The sequence below is a fragment of the Alternaria arborescens genome, assembly GCF_004154835.1.
Source record: "Alternaria arborescens strain FERA 675 chromosome Unknown contig_23, whole genome shotgun sequence".
Classification (NCBI taxonomy): Eukaryota; Fungi; Ascomycota; class Dothideomycetes; order Pleosporales; family Pleosporaceae; genus Alternaria; species Alternaria arborescens.
Genome location: NW_021167878.1, coordinates 137,928 through 155,017, shown reverse-complemented (window position 1 = coordinate 155,017; position 17,090 = coordinate 137,928). Strand labels below are relative to the sequence as shown.

Sequence of the window (17,090 nt, the reverse complement as noted above, 5' to 3'; positions counted from 1 at the left end):
GGTTTCTACGCTTGTCGACTAGGCCTTACTTCGCGCTTACGCACCAGTTCCCCACTGTTGGAGCAGTTGTCCCGCAACGCATCGTCAAGTAGCTCCAAGATTGCGTGCTATCCTACCATCATGCCGCTATATGCTATGCCCGAAGTAAGACCGGGATAGCATGCGATGGTGCTTCTCGTTGGGTCTGGAGCCTATCTCAACGGCCTAACATGATGATTTGGGAATCCTGGGACGCGTCTCACCAGACCTTCCGTCTGTTTGGGTTCGGGTCTTCGTGCGTGCAGGGTATACGCACATGGGTAGTTGTACTAATGCAACATAGTACGAGATAATGTTGTGCCGTGTAGTCGGTATATCTATACATCGCTTGGTAGACACATACATTGGAAAGAGCTGTGGATTTTATTCGTTCAGTATCATCGTATTACAGCAGCAACGAGTATGGCAAACTCAGAGAACTCCATCGAGTATGGCAGCGATGAAGCAGTCGAAAAGCGAGACTACCCAGGTGAGCTCTCAGAAAGCCAAACACGCCGACATCACCAACTCACTGAAACCAGTCAAGTGGTATCGGTCTACTTTCTTCAACATGACTATTCTTGGACTTTGCAACTTCAGTGCACCAGGTATTTGGGGAGCCATGAATAGTCTTGGTGCGGGGGGAGCGCAATCGCCACACCTTGTCAACGCAGGCAATGCGCTCACATTCTGTCTTATGGTTGTGAGCTGCTATTTTAGTAGTGTGATGGTGCATTACATCGGTATCAAAGGAGCACTGATATTTGGAACGTAAGTAGAGACACTTTATGGGTGAACAACAATTTTGACATTAGCAACAGCATCGGCTACGCTCCTTACGCAGCAGCGCTTTACACGAACAACCGTTTCGGAACCGAGTGGTTTATATATCTTGGTTCCTCACTATGCGGTATCTCAGCAGGTGTCTTTTGGATGGCCGAAGCCGCGATCGCTATTGCATACCCGGAGCCTTGGAACAAAGGAAAAGCACTTGGATATTGGCTCACATACCGTCTTGCTGGCCAGATTCTTGGAGGGGCAATCAATCTTGGCCTCAATGCAGATCGCGATCAAGCCGGTAAAGTTACGTACACGGTGTACTTGATCTTCATCGCTTTGCAGTGCATTGGTCCGGTAGTAGGGCTATTCTTGAATCGACCCAGTCAGGTTCAGAGAAAAGATGGCAAGAAAGTGAGCCTCGCAATCTTGGAGAATCCTTGGTTTGAAATCAAGGAAACTGGCAGGCTCTTCTTCACCAAGCGCTTCTTGCTCATCCTCCTTTGGATCGGCCAAGCTGTCTTTTCTGAAGCAGTATTCTTCACTTATCTTGCCTGTAGGTAATAGTGTATATAATTAGGAAGTATCAAGGCCGTTCATCACTGACTCGCAAACAGTATGGTTCTCCGTTCGTGCCCGCGCCCTCGGATCTTTGCTTTCCGGTATCATTGCGGTGACGACAGGGAATATACTCGGCCAGTACCTCGACCGCACCAAGATACCCCTGCGAACTCGCGCACGCAGTACCTTTTGGGTCATTGTCGTTTTGCAAGGCGCCTGGTGGCTCTGGGCCACAGTGCTCGTCACTGAGTTCCGCGATTCGAAACCAACATACGACTGGCTCTCGCCTGGCTTCGGCCGCGCTTTTGCCGTCTTTATATTCTTGACCGCAGGTTTTCAGATGAACTATCTCTTCCTATACTTCATGATAGGCCAGATAGCGGTAGACGAACCCGAAGTCATTCGCTATGCCGCGTTGTTGAGAGGAACTGAGAGCGCCTGGCAAGCTGTTAGTTACGGAATCACGAGTGTGACGGTGTTTGCTGAGGTTGGAGCTGTGTACTGGAACTTCGCGCTATGGGGTGTGGCAGTCTTGCCAGCATGGTTGGTCATAAAAGAGTTCGGCACTGGACAGATACCAAGGGCGCAGGTTGTCGAGAGTGGGTCAGAGAGCTACGAACAGCACGAGGTGGAAGAGCCTGCAAAAGGTGTATTGGGTTGATAGCCGTAGTGGGTATACTAAGGCATGCCAGGCCGGCTGATGACAAAGATGGAAACTGTAGCTTTTTCGTCACTCGAGGAGAGAAGAATAAAAATAGAGTTCCCAGCTTTATGCTTTCCGCAAACGAGGAGTTGTAAGGTTTCTCCCGGCGAGTGACGGTGAGTCCTCATACTTGTAGCACAGCACACCTCCACCCTCTCGATTTATTGTGTCCAGAATTGCACCAACCTTGACATCGTCTCCAACGAAGCCCATCCACACCGGCGTGTCTACTGTAGTCTGCTCAACAGCATCGCGACCGGGACCTAAGCCCTCCATGGTTCTTGGGCCGCTGATATCAGCCAGGCGGGCAGGATCGCGAGACTGCCAGAGTGCCCACATGTAGTCGAGTTGCGTATGGTGGAGCCAGAAGAGTGGATCATTAGGAGAGGAATAGATGTCTCTAATCTATGTTTCGTGTCAGTCTGAGAATATCGAATAGATTTATGAGAGTAGTGTGAGTGTGAAGTGGCCTAGGTGGGTAGATAGATCATAGAGAATAGCGAGCGGAGGGATACATACATCACCACCAACACCCATATGTCCTAGACCGTGCGGGTTGATACCTGCACTAGTGGGTATCTTATCCGCCTCATCGACAAAACTCAATCCGTCGATAAAGTTCTGGAGCTGATAATAATTTTTCGCCTGCATGGTCGGTGGGTAGATTTCATCCCAGTTAGCACCCCTCTCGAACATATCGACATCAACAGCGCGCGTCAAGCAGCGCGGATTCTGTGCCATTGACTCGACAGGCCCGATATTCAGAGAATCATTTCCGGAGAACGGGCCCCTTTGGATGCAGCCTGATGGTTCGACACCATTGCCGCCGAAAGCCTCCAACACGGGTGAGGTCAGGATAGAGCCGTTGCCCGTCGATGCGTTGTCGAGAGTCCAGTCCCAATAGGGTTGTGCGCCAGTGTAGTTGCATTCCGAGCGAAGCACAGATTCGAAGATCCAGATGGCGTAGCGGTGCCACGGAAGGAAGACACCAACCGTATGGACACCATAGAGCGTAATGTTGGCTGGAGACGGGATGATTAGTATGGCACTTGTTGATAGCGGGTGTGTTTTGCGATGGTCACTTACGTAGTGGAAGATCTGGGTTGGTGATGGAAGGGGCATCTTGACCGCCTTACAAAGGCTATTAGCTGACATGTTGGTAGGTGTATGGCTCATAGGACCAACCTCGTGTGGCGTTGATGTGTAGCGCGACGAAGTCGTCGTGCCTTGTCTTCAAGGTGCTGAATATCTCGGTGCCCTTGGAAGGCGCACGTTTCAGACATCTGATAGCATCAATGTAGGCATCTTGTTCGGAAAGGCTCAGCGTGCGCCTGGGGAACTGTCAGCAGAGGTCTCGATAAGACTTGTATCTTGAGATACATACCACTCTTTCCTAATACGTGGGTTAGAGCAAGTATCTACAGGCTGCTCAACGAAGGGGAGCGCGCTGCTCAGAGAAGCAATAGTTAATGAGAGTAGAATGGATAGACGCATAATGATGGGCTGCGAAGAAGAACGAGGTTGGTGTGAATGGGGTTGCTACTGCAGATACATATACTGCACCTATATAGCCTCGCTCCCGTACATATATACAATCGATGTACAACATGTCTTAATGAACATCATGAAACAATGCTCGACAGGTCTGCCTTGCAAATCTTATGTCACCGCCATAGATTACGAGTCGTGCCTGGGTCGTGATTTCTTTGGCGTTGCTACAACTCATTTGTGGATCGGGGACAGGCTCTTCTTAGCACTGATTCGCTGGATGGCACTGGCGTCGGCGTTGCTTGGTCTTGGTGATCTATTTTGACGGGTAGCATTGTTAACAGACGCGCGTTGCTAGTGCAGCGCATTGGGCTCCCATGTTTCTCGCATCGTATAGAAAGTTAGCTATGCCTACACGAGCCCTCTAGATATAATGTTTCCGTTTTGGGAAAGACTTGGCAAGCATTGATGCAACCGTTTCGGAGGCTTTCTAGGTCGTTGGCTTCCAAGGCCGAGGATAATTGGAGCTCTAGTTCAGGGGCGACATTATGTGACTAGCCAAGACGTCCAAGCTCGCATGATTGCGGACCAGGTATATGACGGAACTGATCGGGCTGTGTAAACGGTGCGTAGAGGTTTGTAAGTACATGCGGTTGTGTAGATTTTCTGGCAGAAGACATGCATTCTGGGTGTGATTCCCTAATGCGCGCATGCGATGCGATGCGCGGCGGGTGAACCCTGCCAAGTCTCGTCTCATCAACCAATCGGGAGGGTCGGTGGTCGCGGAATTGTCACGTCGGCCTCTGCCAGTTCTCCAGAGCTCCCCACCTCTTTCCTTCCTTATCCCTCTCCCCCACCTTTTGCTTTTCCTATAAACTTCCCTATCTCCCGTACAGGCCGACAATGCCATCCCTCATGGAGCTGCTGCCTTTGGCCGTGGCGTTCGCCGCTGTAATCGGTGGCTTCCTCTGGTACAGCAGCAATAGCGGTGGAAGCCGCAAGGTGCTAAAGCCGACTGAGTTCCAAGAATTCAAGCTTTCAGAGAAGACAGTCCTCTCGCATAATACCGCCATCTACCGCCTTGAACTTCCACGCCCTACCGACATCCTTGGCCTCCCCATTGGCCAGCACATTTCTCTTGCCGCTACTATCGAAGGTCAGCCGAAAGAAGTTGTACGCTCATACACTCCCATTACATCCGACGAAGACAAGGGCCATGTCGACCTCCTCATCAAGTCATACCCCACCGGTAACATCTCCAAGCACGTCGCGGGCTTGAAGATCGGAGACACAATCAAAGTCAAGGGCCCCAAGGGCGCCATGGTCTACACACCCAACATGGTCAGGCACTTCGGTATGATTGCTGGTGGTACTGGTATTACGCCTATGCTACAAGTCGCCAAGGCTATCATGCGTGGACGCTCTACAGGTGATAAGACAGCCGTCGACCTCATTTTCGCCAACGTCAACCCCGAAGACATCCTACTCAAGGACGAGCTTGACTCGCTAGCGGCCAAGGATCCCAAATTCAATGTCCACTACGTTCTGAACAACCCACCCGAGAACTGGACTGGTGGTACCGGCTTCGTCACTGCCGATATGATCAAGGAGAAGCTGCCAGCACCTGCCAACGACGTTAAGATCCTCATTTGTGGACCGCCTCCTATGGTCGCGGCCATGAAGAAGGCGACTGAGAGTCTGGGCTACGCCAAGGCAAGGCCAGTCAGCAAGCTAGAAGATCAAGTCTTCTGCTTCTAGACGTCTGGGTTGTTACGTTACCAGAAGTATAATCTAGGAATCTACATACCCACGAATTGATGCTGGAACAATATACCAAATTGTACCTCGAACAGGCTTCGTGTTTGAAATTGCTGCAAGTCTGATGCTTTGTAAAGATAGCCGTCTGCCGCCTTGGCTATGCTGATATGATTTAAAAACGTGGCCTCAGGCAAGTACTGTGGCCTTCGTAAGATATGCAGTATACGCTGATGCCTGGGACCTATTCACTTGATCACACAGATCTCGTACCGCTACTATAGTTTGGCCGGTCCTTCACAGGAGATCGTTGTGTTGAAGTAGAAAAGTAATTCACCAATTATTATATATATATGTAAACTTCCAAAGCCCAATGCAACGTCCAAAAGGTATAAACGTCCAGAGGTGTATAATCCCGACCCGAGACGCCTTGCGAAAAATAACGACAACAACAACAGAAGCGAGTAAGAACCGGACCCGGGGTATCAAGTCCATCAGTCCTATATAAACGCCCTGGACCTGATCACAACACGAATAGTCCTCTTCCGTTTAATACCGACACCACCCACAGCACTATCCCCATCATCCCCAGCCTTACTCTCGTCATCCGTAATTTCCACATCCATCTCTTCAACATCATGCTCATGCGGGCTTCCTGCGCCTTTCCTCCCACTAAGAGCCCGTGCCAGTGTATGAAATTCCTGCTCACCCAACTCCACTGTTCCAGTAACGACAGGACGTTGTGCAAAATGCTCACTATCAACAACTCTCGTTGCAAAGTCCTCTTCTTCTTCTAACGGCGGACTCAGCTTCATGATTGGATACCGGGACCTCCATGCACCCCTCCCCTCAGAGGCCCCATCTACTACAAAAAACCCTTCTGACCACTGACACGACGGAGACCAGAGCGTAGACTGCCGAACTTGCCCTTGTCATTTGGACCGACTTCGCCCATCTCGCCCATCAGCAAGCCGATTGAACTGCCTCGTCGCGAACGCGTTTCACCGCCTGCTTCACTGCCTGGTGCACGAGGAACGCCAAGGGCGCTGTGGCGCTGGGCACCGAGGTTCTTCCATCCCTCCAGTTCACGCTCAAGGCGCAGGTTCTTTTCTCGTTCTTCGCGGAGTTCGCGTTCGGCACGCTTAGCGGCGAGTTGGTTCGTCGAGTCGGAGGATTGAAGATCGTCGATCGTGGCGAGGAGGTTGGAAATCTTGTCGCGTGACTTGTTGAGATCGTCCATGACCTGGGCGTTTTGCTTGTCACGGCGCTCAATTTGTGTTTGTAGGTCCTTTACCGTGCGGTCGACGTTTCGGACGCTACGAGATTCGGAGAGACGAGTGGATTCGCTGTTTTCGAGAGCTTGTTCGAGCTGGTGAGAGATGTTAGTGCTGAAAATTAAGAATTTAACATAGGGAGTGTCAGCATACTTCTTGAATACGTCCATGGAGGAACCGGACGTCCTTGCCAGCTGATCCGCTGTAGCCCTTTGTCTCAAGATCTACTAGGCGAAGCTGTAGATCCTTCAGTCCCTTCTCAACAGCTGCCTTATCCTTGTGAAGTTTCACGTTCGCTTCACGTTCAGCTACGATATCCTTTTGCAATTCTTGAGCAAGGGCCTCTGCGCGACGCATCTTGCCTACTGCAGCGGCAGTGATGTCCTCCTGCTGTGCCAAGCCGGACTTGAGCTCCAGTAAGTCACGATCATAAGCAGCCGCATTACGCATGGCGGGAGATTCTGAGCGAGATAGTTCGTCGAGGGCGTCTGCAGCCTCTTGAAGACGCGATTCGAGACGCTTCTTCTCCTCGATGGCAGAATCGCGCTCAGCTGCAAGGTCGTCGACGTTGGTCCGCAGGTTACGGACTTGTGACAGCAGACTAACGATCTTGGACTGCGCTTCATTGTGCGCATTGGCGGCCTCGTCGCGCGAGTTGGAGATAGTTTGCAGCGTCATCTCAAGACGGCTCTTCTCCTTCGCCCAGGTTGACGAGTTGAGCAGTTCGTCATCCCACTTGTTCCTCAACTCTTCAATCTCTTCCCGTAGTCGACCATTCTCTTCGCGTACGTGAATGACATTCTCGCGCTCTTGGTCGATTTCCTGGGTAAGAGATGCCAACTCGGACTGGTACTTCTTTCGTGTCTGCTCCAGCGAAGTTTCGCTGTCCTCAACATCATGGGCGTGCTGACTTCTGTAATCTTCAAGCTCATTCTGTAGTCGTTTCTTGGCTTGCAGGGCTGTCTCCAAGTCTGTCGAGAGGTCTTCAACACGTTCGTCGTACCGCTGGACTGTTCGCTGCAGGTCCTCGACCATGCCGTCCATCTCCTTTCGCTCAGCCATGATCGTTGCACACGTTTCTTCAGCTTCCCGAGCTTGCGACTTTGCAAATTGCTCTGCACGGGATGCTCTCAGTACGGAGATCTCTGCTTGTTCCAACTTGCTGAAGTAGTCGTCGGCCCTGCTCTTGTACAAGTTTAAGCTTGACTGTACATCAACTAAGGCCGATGTCTCGTTGTCCAATCGGATCTGGAGATCGGCAAATTCTTGGAGAAGCTGATTGTGATTTGCGTGCTCTAGCTCTCGTTCCTGAGTGATGTCTTCGAGCTCGGCATGCATCTCGCGAAGTTCAGACTCCAATGAGAGCTTGGCCTGCTTGATGTCGTCAAAGGCGGTCTTGGCGTCGGCGAGTTCGTTGATAGCGGTGTTGTGGGCTTGTACGACCGATTTACGTGACTGCTCTTGCGCGGTCAAGAGATCGAAAAGTTGCTCATGGGACTTCGTCTGAACCTCTTGGTACGAGAGTTGACCAGAATGAAGGCTACGCTCAAGAGAGGTAACCTTGGTGGCAGAATCATCCAGCATATCGTGTAGACGGTAGTTCTCACGCTCCAACTTCTGCACCCTTCTGACAGACGGGCTATCTTCCTGCCAATCGTTGTTGCGCACGGGCGAGCGTCCAAGCTGGTCTTGAAGGTGTTTGTTTTGCATTTCTGACATCTGCAACTGGTTTTGTACCAACTCGAGCTCGGCAGCGATGTCCATACGGTTGTTGAAAGCGACAGTATCAACTGTCCTATCAGAACGTGCGGAATCGTTCGTGGCATTGCTGATGTGGCGCTGGTTTTGGGGAGTATTTGTGATCGAGAATGGACGCTTGTTCTCGCTGTCTTTCCGGTTGTGTGTAGGTGTTCCGCGTTGATTGACTTGGTTGCCGTTCATCTCCTCCAACAGTGCACGCTTTGAGTTGGTGTGGCGTGTATCCAGGTCATGAAGCTCGCCCTCGTGCCTTTCTCGGAGCTCGTCGAGTTGAGCCTCAGCACGCGAGTATCGCTCTGATGCTACGCGCAAGGCTTGGTTAGCAGCCTCGAGACGCTCAGCAATGTCCACGGTCTTCACAATGTCAGGCTTAGCGGCTTCGTAAGTGATCGCAACATCTGCCGAGTCTGGGTCAAAGACCTTGCGAAGGAGCATAAGCTGTCGATGGCATTCCTCCAACTCAGTGTTTGTGTTGTCAAGCGTTGCTTGAACAGCACGTGCACTGGCTTGAGCCTGTGTACGCAACTGGCGCTCGGTCTCAAGCTGACGGTTGACGTCTGCCAGTTGTAGATTGATGGTGGACGAGGCCTGCTCCGCATTGCGGCTTGTCTTGTGCTCCCTTGCAAGTTCGTGGTTGAGGTCTTCAAGACTGAGCGACAACTTCTCTTTCTGCTTTTCCAAAGACGCAATCGTGAGCTGCGAGTCTTCGAGCTGACGGAAGAGGCGCTTATTCTCTTCCTCGGCTTTAGACTTCTCGTGAGTCAACTGAGTGAGTTTTACACGATGTGTGTCACTAGCTCGGGAGTTTGTTCGCGCGATGTCCAAATTCTTTTGTTGCAGCTTGTTGAGAAGTGCCCGGTTGTCGTTCTCGGATGCCGTGAGTCTTCCTTTGATGGTGACAATCTCACGTTCTAGGCGCTCTTTTTGCTGATCATTGCGCTCCTTGAACGAGTCTGAGTCGGCGAGCATCTGCGTCAAGTTGTGAACTTGCTCAGCTAGGTCATCACGCTCCGCCTCAAGTTGATCAAGCTGTTGATCCTTTGCCTCCAGCTCAAGTTGTTGTACGGCTTGTCGCTCTGTAGCCAGTTTTGACTGCGCACGTTCTGCTTGAGCATCAGCGTCCAGCTTCTCTTCCTCCAACTTCAGGTACTTTTCACGAAGGGTGCGAAGTTCAGTCTGATATTCCTTGCGCTCCTTCTCATGGGCTGTGCGACTCTCCGTAGCTCGTCGAAGAACGTCCTGCTGGGCGTACATCTCTTTCTCAATGGTGATCTTCGATTCGTTCAACGCATCGTAGTCACGCTTGAGCGTGTCGTATTTGTGCTCCCCGAGCATCTCGACATCGTCACGCGATTGCCTTTCCCGACTGAGCTCCTTTTGTACTGCAAAAAGCTCGGCCTTGAGAGCGTTCGTTTGCTCTTCCAGCAGTTTCCGGCTTTCTGTGTATTCGTTGTCCTCGGAAATCTTTTCCTCGAGTAGGCGTTTTGCGTCTGCAGCCTCGCGTTCCAATTGTTGCTTTTGGGAGCGCACGGCATCCAGCTCAGCCTTCGCATCTCGAAGGCGGCTTTGAAGATCGTCATGCTTGGACGCCAGGGTTCGCTTCTCATCGTCAAACAACCGGCGGTCATTTTCATAGTTCTTGAGGTCGGTCTTTAGGATCGCCAGCTCGCTCTCTTTCCGTCTGATGAGATCTTCGTAACTGGTAGACGTCGAGGACAAATCTGTTATCTGTTGACGGATCTGCCGGTTCTCGTCGAGAAGTTCTTTGATCTGGTTCTTGCCGGCCTGTACCTCCTTCTGGGAAGCCGCCAACTTAATGTCAAGGTCTTGATCTGTCTTGAGGAGCTTGGCTTGAAGGTCCTCAAGTTTCCGTTCTTTCAAGCTCAGGTGGCTCGTGAGCATCTTGATCTCCTGACTCAATGATTCCTCGGCCTGACTTCGCTGAGAATGCTGAACTTCAAGCTCCTTGAGTTGCTGGTCTAGCCGGGCGTTCTGCTCCTCTAGCTCCTGTGTTTCTGTCTCAAGTTTGCTGATGATCTGCCCAGCTTGTTCGAGCTCTTTGCGCAAATGCTCAGCCTCCTCCTCAGTCCTCTTCTTTGCTTCCATGAGAGCGTCTAACTGATCTTCGAGTTCGTCTTGATCTTCGATAGCACCAGCAAGCTTCTCAGAGAGTTCAGTTTCACGAAGTTGGAGACGCTTGAAGATCTCTTCCTTATCCAACGCAAGCGCACGTTCGCTCTCGAGCGTCTGCTGAATGCGTTGGATATCCATTTCTGCGCGTCTTCGCTCGTCTTCGACCCGTTGTCTCTCTTCAGCTTCTTGTTGCATTTTCGCCTCGAGTTGGTGGATCATCTCATCGCGCTTCTTGACCTCTGCTGCTTGACGTGTGGCTCCAAGCATGGGCCTCATTCGAGCGTAAAGCCTCCACCATGGGTTCGATTGTAGATCAAGGTAGACCTGAAAGTTACGCTGGATGATGCGAGTGGCTTCGGCTCGATAAAGACGCTTGTTGGCCAGGCGGCGTTGAACAAATCCGCGAGCTACGGACTGGAAACGGATCATGATATCCCGGATGAGTGCATCGCGTTGATCTTCCAGCTCGGCAAGAACACCAGCCCGGAAGAAGACCTTGGTGATTCCGACACGGTACAGCGACCTGTCAAGGTTGATCTTTTCGAGGATCATGCTCGCCGCCACTTGCCCTTCGATATAGCCTTTGGGGAGATCTCTACAAAGCACCTCGTATCTTTGGCGGAACTCCACGAAAGGAAGTCGGTTGGGGAAGCCGGTACGTGCGATACGAATACCTTCCAGGACACCGTTGCATCGTAGTTGGTCAAGAACAAGAGGAGCGCTAAACTGCTTCGGCCGTTTCTTGTGATTTGGGAGAATGCATCGGACGAAATGGGGGTGCGTGGAATGGAGCTGGGTCATCAACGTTGACAGATGCTCTTTGTGGCGCTGAGCGACAGTACGGAAGAGGCCCTTCTTGACGCGGCTGCGGGTTCCGCCCATGCCATCGTCCGGATCAGCACAATCCACAAAGAGGTTGGCGATTTGCTTGTCAGTAGAACTAGCCAAGAGACGCGTGACGTTGTCATTCAATGGGTCCTTATTCTTTTCTAGCCAGTTTTCTGTAGAGTACTCTACTTCGGCAGCGTAATGTGTAAGAACGAAACCTTGGGTCAGCATTGAGCGCTTGTACTTGGTGCTCTTGCGGTCCCATAGTGAATGCAGCTTCTCTGTAAAGCTCTTGTCGGTCGCTTTGGGCATAACACTGTCCTCGTCCAGGCAGGAGAAGATACCAATGGGGTTTGGCAACTCAATCAGGTCGATTGTCGGCTGGAGATCGCGGCCAAAATCGATGAATTTCCATTCTATCTGTTCGCGTGCGTATTCCTCTTGTTCCAGGACGAACATGTGGTGATTGAAGAATTGTTGCAGCTTCTCGTTAGTGTAGTTGATGCAGAGTTGTTCGAAGCTATTCTCATCAAAAATTTCGAATCCGGCAATATCAAGAACACCGATAAAATGTGAGTCGTCTGCGCCAGCACCAGTCTGGTCAAGCTGACGATTGATGCGGTCGACGAGGTCGCCAAAACCCCGCTCATAAATACCCTTGGCAAGGGCGTCAATGGAGAGATTGACTTGCTCTGGTGTCTGAACCTTTTCAACCCATTCTCTTCCAGCCTTGACACGAGGATGTAGAAGGGCCTTGATGAAGCCTTCGGCGGGGATGCCGAGTAGTTGGGCGACTATCTGAGCTTGTTGCTCGGCCGCAAGATTCAGTGTAGCCTGGTCTGCCCGTCGGCTCTCCTTGACGGCTCGGATGTTGCCCAAGTGTAGAACCGCGGCGATAGTTTTTATGATACCCGATTGCTCCTTCTCGGTAAAACCCATGACATGGAAGGCCTCAATCAAGCCATTCCACTCATCACGGTCGTCGACTCCGGAAATTACATCGTTGCCATGCCTGGTGTAGTCAAAGTCATCGGTGTCTTTGCCGTCCAAGAAAAAGTCCTGCTTCATCTGGCTCTGTGCGCCGCGCAGCAGCTGATAGAAAACATGATAATTACGCTCGTTCGAGTTGAGACGCACGACTCTTGACTTCTCCAATAGATACCAGTCTATGTGCGCACCAGCGATGTGACCTTGGCGGGAGAATTGGATCCTGATGAACTTTCCAAAACGAGACGAGTTGTTATTCCGTACCGTCTGCGCATTACCAAAGGCTTCGAGGATAGGGTTCGCGCGTAGGATCTGCTCGGAGAGGTTGGAGAGGTTGCGTCCGCCCGACTTTGGACGTGGAGTATCCGAGTTCGCGACGGCAGCTAGATATTGGATGACCTTCTTGGTATTCTCAGTCTTACCAGCACCGGATTCTCCGCTATAGAATGTCAGTTACAGTTGTTCTAGAGTTGGACTGACTCACGTCACGAGGATGCTCTGGTTGGTGCCCTCCTCTATGAGGTTCCGAAAAGCATGGTCAGCCATGGCGAAGATATGCGGTTTGGTCTCCTCTCTGCTCCGCCCCCGGTACATGTTGATGTACTCTCTTGAGTAGATGGGCAGTGGACAGTAAGGGTTCACGGTGACCAGAAACAGTCCGGAGTAGGTGTATATGAGATCGGCCTGGTATCGCATATGGAGATTATGGATGACTGAGGGCTCGTTCAAATGCGTAAGTTCAGCCATGTCGTCGGCCTTGTCGAATTTGGCGGGATTGACCTTGTCGATGGCATCGGCTTCGACGTCTTGCTGGGTGCCATTGTCGCATTGGACTAGAATTCGTCCTCCTGGCAGGGCCTCGACGACCCATCCGCGGACGAAGGCGGTGGTGGGGTCTCTGAGCCAGACATAGCGCTTGCCAGAGAAGTCGTTCTCGCCCTCTACAATGCCGCCCAGACGCGGGGCCTCGTTCTCCTCTTCCGAGATGAACTGCGGGGCAAAGGTGCCGACGGGGGTGCTGTTGCGGTGCGAGTTGGAGCGGAGGCGCGATTCGCTGCGGCCCAGCCCGGTCGGGCTGGTGAGGTTTGTGAGGGAGCGGTTGCGCAGGTGGCCTGGCATGCCAGAGTCTCCGTTCTCATTCAGCGGCGATGAAACCATCTGCGATGTGTTCCTGGCAAAGGGAGTGTTGCGCGAGTTGCGGGCGAAGGGGCGGCCATTTGGCGCGGGCCCGGGCGCACTCATGGTGGTGGGTGATGTTGGTGTCGTCCTGTCCGGGGTGGTGATGTTGTCGTATCCGAATGGTTCATTTGGGCCTAGTCTATTGACATTGTATGTACAGTGGTATGCGGGGACGCGGGTGCAGGCAGGTGCAAAAGAAACCCTATGGATGGTTTCCTGGTACAGACTCGCTGCACGTAAACAATGACAGCCGCCCGCGGCCCCTAGCAACAGCCACACATGACGTGATTGGCTGCGGTGCGCTATCACGTGCCGCCTGCATTAGCCCGGGCAGCTCTGTCGCGATTCGCGATATTATCTCGTGAACCACCCACTTTCTCCATCGCGCGTCATGGCGAACAACTACGCGCATCCCCCGCCGATGCAACAGCTCCCGGGCATAAACCTCGCTCCGTATGCGCCAAATGGCCAACAGCCTCCGTTCCCCGCCTTCCCTCCTCCCGATCCTGCCCTCTGGGCCCTGTTCCAGAATGGCTCTTTCCCGCCAGGTGCTCCCAACCTTCCGCCGCCGCCGCCATTCCCCAACATGGCTTTCCCCCCATCTCACTTCCCTCCGCCATCTTTGCTGCCTCCGCCGCCCTCACTACCTCCACCCCCAGAGCGGATACAAGAGGTCATGGATAGCGATCGCGAAGATGGCGAGTTGAGTGAGGGCGGAGGCGACAGTCCACCCACCATCATGGACAAGCTACAGCAGGATCGCGACGCGGCCAAACACTTCATCAAGCTCTTGCATAGCAACAATGTCACCTATCGCGCCCTAGCTCACGAACAGCTTGATCCCGAGCTGCTGAGAGGCCTGTACCAGAGCGCAAACCTGCCGTCGGAACCTGCGCCCATTCTGCCACCTAAGAGCAATGATGCTGTTTCCAAGGCTCCTGCTGTGCAGCCACTAACGCCTGTTACGCAAGACACCCCCAAGTCTGCCGCGTCGCCAGTAGGCCGTCAAGATTACATAGCACGCCTTCAGGCCGCAAAGGCAGCGAAACAGGCCACCACCAAAACCACTACTCCCGCGCCGGCTACCAAGACATCCCAGCCTGCGACCCCACCTACTTCCAAACCGCCTGTGACAGACGAACAGAGAGCCCGTAATACCGAGTTGATTAAGCAGCGCTTGGAAGCGATCAAGGCGAGACAGAAGCCGTCGGTTGCGCCAGTTGCGCCAGTTACCCCAGGGTCGCAAACACCTACAAGTACCGCCTACGTGCCATCATTCTCTGCCATCCCGGGTCTCTTCATGAGCGCATCTTCGACGTCTAATACACCTGCACCTGCCGCATCTCAACCACAGTCCTCCTTCCCACCCGTTATCACTCCTCACACACGGCCTCTAGGCCAGTCTCCACACGCTGATCAAGAAGATGATTCAATGATAATAGACGTCAGCGAAGACGAGTCCAACGGTAGCGACATGGACATCGACGACGATCAACCTTCTCTCCAAGCCAGCCAGAATTCGCGCCAGACTGTTGGAAATCTCCCCAACTTTCCTTCTGGTGCGCCACCTGCGACCCCATCAAACGCCACTGTTGGTACGTCTGGTTCGCAGACCCCCAATACGGTTATGCGTGAGAAGGAGTTGGTAGATAAGGAGAAGCAGCTGGTGGCCATGCGAGAGACACTCAAGAGGAAACTTGCTGAAAAGCGGGAGCGAGATAGGTTGGCAGCAGCTACTACCACTGTCGCATCACCATCCTCGAGCCAAAAACCTTCGACGCCAGGTTCATCACTTCAGACTTCCACATCGTTACCGACACGTTCGCACGATGGCAACGACTCGCGCCGAATGCGCCGAGCGGAGATTGAATCCAGACTGCCTACATTGGATGCCGAGATTGCAAGCAACGCGAGTAGGATGGCTCAACTGACCAAAGAGCTGGAGCAGCTGACGGCGCAGAACGAGAAGATCGCAAGGGACAAGGAACAGCTGAGCAAAGAGCTGGAGGATCTCGGTGTCGACACCGAGGGCATGTCTCATGCACAACTACGTGCCAAGAAAGATGAAATTGAGGGCGAACAATCTTCAGATTCTAATGAATCACTTCAACAAACTCGTCCTGTGGTGCAGGCCACAATCGACAACTCTCCTCCAGCTTGGAATCTTCCTCAGAACACCTTCCCTGGACTTGGGCAAAATTCAGCGGAGCCTGATGTCTCAACTGGACCAGATGATCTGGGTCACACCCAAGTCTCAGAGAAGATTTCGCGGGAAGACATCACTCTTCAGCCAGCTGGTGCATCGCAGGTGTTGTCTCAACAAAACCACGTCTACTCGGAAGCATCTCAGAAGCGCACTGAATCGCAAGATTTGCCAGCCAATGTCCATGTTGTTCCAGCCACAGCGAATGAGGTAGTGCAGGCCAATACCAACGCTCCTGTGGACCAAGCGATTCAGCAGCCCACCACCGCGCCCTCGCCATCGGAAGAAGGAGAGGAGGTCGACATGTCCGTTAGTGAGGGAGATGATGACGAGGAAGAGTACGAACCGGAATATGAGCCCGAAGAACCCGTCGTCGTCCCAGAAGCCCCTGTGGCAGAGGAAGTTGAGGCCCAGACCAAACCTGAGTTCTCGCTTGCAACTTCGCCAGCTGGTACACAAGAGGAAGAAGCCTATGAACCGCCCGACGTCGACGAAGATGTCTCGGAGGTTCAGGGCGGCGATGATGCCTCCACACACCTCGACGCCCCCACGGGTCAGGCTGAAGCGGAAGATGGTGCCATGGACATTGCTACGTCGTCGTCTGATGAAAGCTCAGATGACAGCGAATCAGATGATGAATCTACTCCAGAGCCCGACGTGGAGACTATATCAGCAAAGAACCCGTCGCATCAGGACGCCGAAATGGCCGATGATCTAGCGCCCGAGCTGCAACCACTTCGAGAGGTAACATCGACGGTGGCCGCTGGCGAACCTGTACGTCAATCACCATTTGGGAGGCTTAGCTAATCTAGATCAGGTGCCTGTGCCCGCTGAGATCGAAGAACCACAGCCACCCAAGTTCACTCCGTACGAGAGCCCGCTACGGATGTTCAAATCTTACCGTTACCATCCTTCTTATGCTCAAGATGTGCAAGGTGGCTTCCTATCCTTGACTTTCAGTCATCAGATAAACCCAGAGAAGCCTCTCTGCCAGTACGAGTCAACTGGTGGCGTATGCAACGACCCTGAATGTCCTGATCAGCACTTCAGGGAGGTTGCCATTACTGGTGCGTTGTAGAGGAGTTTTTTCCTTTATTTCAGAGTTTCGTTTTTTTTTTACTACTACAGTTTTCCCGACTGTACATATGCGCAAATACTAACTTGTATCTTCAATAGGTGACAGACTGCTTGTTCAGCTCGGAACCGCCAACCCCGGTAAGACGTCCGAGGAGAAGCAACGCTGGAATGACGGTCTCCGTGGCGTGCTCAAAGACCTTCGCCAGAGGAACATCAAGGATCCCAACGGTATTGCCGCGGAAATTGCGAGGTTTCGCCGTGAATTTCTCAAGGACGATACTCGTGTCGTCAACATGTAATAACTTTCCCGCTCCCCCTGTTCTGTTCTAGTGCTCGCTAGGACGGGGGC

At 52.6% G+C, this 17,090-nt stretch overlaps 6 protein-coding genes across 6 annotated transcripts; 3 read left to right on the top strand and 3 right to left on the bottom strand.

Annotated features, from left to right (window-relative positions):
* Positions 1-441: 441 nt before the first annotated feature.
* Positions 442-2,017, top strand: AA0111_g8807 (hypothetical protein; the record flags this gene model as incomplete). The annotated part of the gene is made up of 4 exons (XM_028655295.1): positions 442-508; positions 561-789; positions 840-1,351; positions 1,413-2,017. 4 exons carry the CDS (start codon positions 442-444, stop codon positions 2,015-2,017), a joined length of 1,413 nt encoding a protein of 470 aa, XP_028503539.1.
* Positions 2,018-2,125: 108 nt separating this feature from the next.
* Positions 2,126-3,553, bottom strand: AA0111_g8806 (hypothetical protein; the record flags this gene model as incomplete). The annotated part of the gene is made up of 5 exons (XM_028655294.1): positions 2,126-2,464; positions 2,579-3,081; positions 3,146-3,190; positions 3,245-3,390; positions 3,444-3,553. The coding sequence occupies 5 exons, from the start codon at positions 3,551-3,553 to the stop codon at positions 2,126-2,128; spliced, it is 1,143 nt and encodes a 380-aa protein (XP_028503538.1).
* Positions 3,554-4,450: 897 nt separating this feature from the next.
* AA0111_g8805 (NADH-cytochrome b5 reductase 1) lies at positions 4,451-5,305 on the top strand (the record flags this gene model as incomplete). Its single annotated transcript, XM_028655293.1, has 1 exon — positions 4,451-5,305. The coding sequence occupies one exon, from the start codon at positions 4,451-4,453 to the stop codon at positions 5,303-5,305; it is 855 nt and encodes a 284-aa protein (XP_028503595.1).
* Positions 5,306-5,802: 497 nt separating this feature from the next.
* On the bottom strand, positions 5,803-6,117 carry AA0111_g8804 (hypothetical protein; the record flags this gene model as incomplete). Its single annotated transcript, XM_028655292.1, has 1 exon — positions 5,803-6,117. The coding sequence occupies one exon, from the start codon at positions 6,115-6,117 to the stop codon at positions 5,803-5,805; it is 315 nt and encodes a 104-aa protein (XP_028503549.1).
* Positions 6,118-6,167: 50 nt separating this feature from the next.
* Positions 6,168-13,524, bottom strand: AA0111_g8803 (Myosin type-2 heavy chain 1; the record flags this gene model as incomplete). Its single annotated transcript, XM_028655291.1, has 3 exons — positions 6,168-6,671; positions 6,730-12,721; positions 12,767-13,524. 3 exons carry the CDS (start codon positions 13,522-13,524, stop codon positions 6,168-6,170), a joined length of 7,254 nt encoding a protein of 2,417 aa, XP_028503536.1.
* Positions 13,525-13,852: 328 nt separating this feature from the next.
* AA0111_g8802 (hypothetical protein) lies at positions 13,853-17,040 on the top strand (the record flags this gene model as incomplete). The annotated part of the gene is made up of 3 exons (XM_028655290.1): positions 13,853-16,438; positions 16,482-16,731; positions 16,841-17,040. The coding sequence occupies 3 exons, from the start codon at positions 13,853-13,855 to the stop codon at positions 17,038-17,040; spliced, it is 3,036 nt and encodes a 1,011-aa protein (XP_028503535.1).
* Positions 17,041-17,090: the final 50 nt, after the last annotated feature.